This window comes from Azolla caroliniana, unplaced genomic scaffold (assembly GCF_043228905.1).
Source record: "Azolla caroliniana isolate FFs.n. ecotype wild unplaced genomic scaffold, voAzoCaro1.0.p SCAF_123, whole genome shotgun sequence".
Taxonomy (NCBI): Eukaryota; Viridiplantae; Streptophyta; class Polypodiopsida; order Salviniales; family Salviniaceae; genus Azolla; species Azolla caroliniana.
The window spans coordinates 15,679-20,867 of NW_028230558.1; the positions used below are offsets into that span (position 1 = coordinate 15,679).

At 43.3% G+C, this 5,189-nt stretch overlaps 1 protein-coding gene across 1 annotated transcript; it reads right to left on the minus strand.

The window, feature by feature from the left end:
• Window positions 1-1,802: 1,802 nt before the first annotated feature.
• Window positions 1,803-3,604, minus strand: LOC147849122 (hydroxycinnamoyltransferase-like). Its single transcript, XM_087337776.1, has 2 exons — window positions 3,072-3,604; window positions 1,803-2,822 (listed from the first exon to the last, which is right to left on the minus strand). The coding sequence occupies exons 1-2, from the start codon at window positions 3,516-3,518 to the stop codon at window positions 1,857-1,859; spliced, it is 1,413 nt and encodes a 470-aa protein (XP_087193902.1). The 5' UTR covers window positions 3,519-3,604; the 3' UTR covers window positions 1,803-1,856.
• Between the last annotated feature and the right edge of the window lie 1,585 nt (window positions 3,605-5,189).

Below are 5,189 nucleotides of genomic sequence, written 5' to 3' on the forward strand. Positions count from 1 at the left end.
TGACACAGTGGGATTGTTATATACAAATAACCTGCCATTCAGTAACTATGCACAAGCTAAATGTGAGGTGCAAGTAGATCATGTAATTTCTTTTTTCATATGATACTGAGAAGCACCTTATGGGGTGGTTGAAGGCATATGTTAATCATGATTCCTTATGTTCCATGATTCAATTTAGTTTCTCAAAACAATATTATCGAGCTATATACCATTTATTGTGAGATATTAAATAATCTTTGGGCACCTGGAACATGTGTCTGGCGTAAATGCAAAGCCAGTTTTGAGTACACCAATTGCAATTGAGACGTTGAAACACGTTTGCCAACAAGCAGTGGTGGGGTATATATGTATGTGTATGCTCGTATGCTTTATCTTTGTGTGCATATGGTTGAACTTTTGTGTCTAACTCTAAACCTATATATAGGTCATGGTTATCGTGATTGGGAATAGGATCATGTGAAGAATGTGCACTTGGTTCTGTCAACAGTGGGGTTCCCCCTTTTCTTATATATTTTTTAAAAGAAAAAATTTAGCACATCGTTTAGTGGCATTGTTGTGTAAATTCACACATAGTTGTGAAAGTCATGGGGGATCGTGGGGTACCTGAGTTAAGGTAGATGGCTATGTCAACAAAGGGTTGCATACAATGGTTGTTTTGGTGGTCCCTGCATTGGTCTTCTTCAAGTTGTAGCGTGGTTTCATTGTACAACTAGAATGTGTAAGTGTATTTATAAATAAGTGTGAAATTTTGTGTCCAATAAATGGTTGTGTAGTTGTGTTATATGGAGTTTTGCATTTGGGCTTGTATGTGTATTTGTATGGAGTAGAGAATTCCTTCTCGACATTTTGATATAGCTCTTTCAACATTGAAGGTATTGGGGACTAGCAAAATCAGAGTATGCAAATTGTTTTGTTCTTTTATCTCAATCTAGGGCTTAAAGACATTCTCTGATTAATGCATATTGATATCCAAGTTCTCCTTGTTGGTGACTTCACGGAAGTTTGATACGAAGGAATTAGGGATTTATAGGTTGGCAAGGCATCATGCAATAATTGGCATTGGCCTTTATCACATTGGGATTATATAGGACCATGAGGAAGTACTTAGAGATGAGGGATGTCAAGAGAATCCAACGCTCGAGAGTACCCCAAGTATGGGCCTTACCATTATTGTTACTACTTAGAAAGAGAGAGAGAGAGAGAAAGAGATACCATACTACAATTACACCTCATGTACATTAGCTAGACGGAAATTTGATTGCACAGTTCTGGTACATGTATGATCACCTTGTTGTCGAAGGAGTCTTACAACACCCTAGAGGGAAGACACTAGTTTTCAGGGAAGAGCTACTCCCATGTTTTGTTGGTAACGAGAACAAAGATTTCCTTATATTCCCATGTTCTCTTAGTAAACACAATAAAATACATTTATGGAGAGAAGGAGAGCACTTTATTTAAAATCCTGTTAGTAAATTACAAGCTGGTAAGCCTATGTCAAACTCAGTTGTCATTGACCAATCCTCCATGAGGGGGCTTCCTTCTTGTTCATAGACATTTTGAATCCCATCAACAACCAACTAACCCTCCATGAGGGAGATTCCTTCTTCGTTACTAAGTCTTACAATACCCTAGAGGCGAAAACAAAGATTTCTTTCTACTCCCATGTTCTCTTAGTATACACAATAAAATACAATTATGGAGAGAAGGAGAGCACTTTATTTAAAATCCTTGCAACATTAAGAAAATGCTTCGGAGTAGACAAAATACACGAAAGTTTTCGAAACCCTCCAACATTAGGTAACACACAAGGTTCGAGGATGTAAGGCAATGCCTAGTAACATTATACGTCGTTACCACTACTTGTTGTAGTAGTGGAAGGGGTTAGACACGGGTTTGGCCAAGAAAGTGGGGTCATTGAGGAGCCTTTCCATGACATGAGATGGAAGGGCTACACATATCTCTATATCCCCAACACCTGGGCCCGAGGAGCCTTCGCGGTCCCCAAAAAGAACCATCTCTCCATTGCCCGGGACTTTGGCCGATCGGACGGCCGCAGGACGGCCCCACCCGAACTCGACTTGGTACACAGGGAACCTCGGGGAGCTCGTGGCGCCCGCCATCTGGAACTCGGCCCAGTCCTTGTAAGCGTCCGCGGAGCTGTTCCCGTGGAGTTCGAGCCAATGAATGTGGGCCACGAGGGAGTTGGGTGTACACATGAGGACAGCCTCGTGGATCCGTCGGGCCGTGTGGCCGAGGCCCTCGGCCAGGACATCAGCCGCACGCGCATCGGATGAGGTGTTATCCAGGACATTACCGAAGTAGGAAGGGGGCAGTGGCGGCTCCATCTTGGCCCTAAGGTTGGCCATCACCATGAACCTTACCTTGGTGTCTGGAGGAGATAGCCTAGCCTGGGTCAATTGTCGCCAGAAGTGGGCACACAAGACCTCGTAGGTAGTGTAGCTCCCTCCTGCCTCTGCTTTCAGCTTCTTGATCGATGATGCGGGCAGAACAAACACACATTGCATTAGCCCCGTCTCCATTGGTGGCGGCTTCGGAAGCTTTACATGATCACTGCCACCATTCTCCATGAATCGATCGCGATCCCTCTGCAGCTTTGCCGTGTATCGCTTCGCTACATCTTCGGACGGAGGCCCATTGAGTGCTAGCCTCTCTCTCTCGTGAATCGGGGGCGTCGTCACGCCGACATTGCCCCTTGCACACTCCCCCCATGCCACCATGAAATCCCACAACGACTTCCCGTCCGCCACAACGTGGCTCTGCGATAGTCCTAATGATATCCCCCCATCCGAAAACCGGGTCACCTGCTTAATCTCACATTCAATCATGTCAAATCCAATTGGTTTATGAGATCCAAAATTCACATTCAATCATGTCAATCAAATACATTTGGTTTATGCTACGGAAATTTCACATTCAATCATGTCAAATACATTTGGTTTATGAGGTCTAGAATTCACATTCAATCATGTCAATCAAATACATTTGGTTTATGAGATCTCATGATGCTATAAATAATGTGGACATTATTAGATGTCATTTCACGTGTGTACCTGGATAGAGAGTAGAGGGCTCGTGTAGAGGCGATCCCCAGTGTGATCCACTGGTCGGCAAAGGCTCTCGTAGAGGGGCATCATCGGGAAGCCTTCTCGGCTAATCTCGCTCATTTGAAAGTCAAGCGAGGCCTCCACGAATTCGACACCCACATCATTGCAATCGATGATGAGACGGCCTTGGGGATCTAGGGCTAAACGTCCCGCCCATGGGTAGTAGTGGACGAGCACGGCCGAGAGGCTCGTCTTCAATGTCTCGGTGGCATCGTGGCAACCGGTGGTGGTGATAATGTTGGGGTAGAAGAGGATTCTCTTGTTGTAGTGGACCTCTCGCCAATGTATGTCAAGTGACGAAAGGAATAGGTGGCGTTTTGTGGAAGGTGAGGCCGGGATGATTGTTGTGGACTTTTCGATCACAATAGGAGGAGGAGGAGGACAAGAACTCATGTTGGGCTCAAGGTGCCATGGAACATTACATTAGGGAATTAAACATGAGGTTATGATCACATTGTCTCATGTTGCTAACCCTTTTTAGATTCTCAAAGCATGGACTGATTTGTACTAGGAGGTGTATAGATAACTTAAATTCCCCCATGGGAAGGCCGCATGCTACACGTGGTCCACACTTCAATTTCCATGCCTCCAATCTTTTCATCTAAATATCGAAGGGAACTAATGTCTCATCTAAAAAGGTAGAGATTCCAAGCTCTAAAACTCTTGAGGTTGACAATTTAAAGCTATCATTTTGGAGTGTTGTCGTGATGTGGCATGCCGAGCATGAGAAACACCGGTGAACGAGGTAGAGACTCAAATCTCTAAAGCTCTTGGTGTGAAGGTGTGGGAGAAAAAGTGAGACAGAGAATATGTGACATGTGAGAAAAAGGGCAAAGGAGAAAGAGAGAGAGTTAAGATATTATTTATACATATGAAAATATAAAAATATTCTTAGAGTCATTAAATTGTTGTAAGAGAGGTGCAAAGTTCGATTCTAGAATAGTTGCATTCGATGATATTCTTTTCGCACTTTAAATATTGAGAAAGGGATGTTTGTAATTCAATGCAAATAAGGCGCCCTTCCCCTTGATTTTCGTATAAAAGGAGGAAGGGCTCATTTTTGGAGTTTTTTTTTTCCCATAAAAACATCTTCCATTGGTATTAAAATTAAAGTGGTTAGAGTCACTATACAAAATAGTCCAATATCACAATGAATATTGCATATCCCTCTATTTACAAGCTATACAAAATAGTCCACTATCACAATGAATATTGCATATCCCTCTATTTACAAGCTGAGTACGGAATGCTTGGCCTTTTCAATGCCTTCTACGCCATTGCAAATGTTGAAATCCCAAAATAATAAAAATTGTTATTGCATTCGGAGACACTCCTTGAAGCTTCAGTTTTTGATGCAGTTTGCTAGCTTCATATGGCATTCCATATCTCACATAACCCATACTAAGGGCATTGGATGACTGCTCATTTTGCTTAGACAACTTCTCCAAAGCAGGCCTCAACCGATACAACCACTTCCGCATAGACAATCAGGAGGAAAGGAGCTGGTGTTATTCTCTCTCAAAGAGAATTCCATTGTATTCATGGAAGCTTTGACGGCCTTCAATGTAAAACCTTCATCAACAAGGTCTTGGAGTTTTGAAATAATTAAATCTTCTCTCTTTGCAATATCCTCTACGACAACAATTTTAAGGCCCACATTGAATTGGAGTTGAAGAAGATAATGATCAATACCACCATCCACAAGAGCTTCACCAAGGACGCTCTCTAGCAATGCTTTACGTAAATCTACATTAGGTGTTGGCTCTTCCCTCCTATTCCTTCATCCATCCTCTCCTCATGTGTTCATGTGCTCGTGCTTGTGGGCTCATATGCTTGTGGCTCGGTGTGCGGAGCTTGTGTTCAGTGTTGGTGTGTTCATGTTCGCATGCTCGTGTTTTGTTGCTAGTGGTGTTCGTGTTTGTTGTTCTGGTTTGTTGTTCGCTCGTGGTGCTCGTGTGTGTGTGGGGTTGTGTGTTCAAGTTTGTGCGTGTGGCTCGGTGATCGTGTGCTTGTGCGCTTGTGGGTTCGTGGTTCGATGTGCTTCGAGCTCGTGGGTTCATTCGT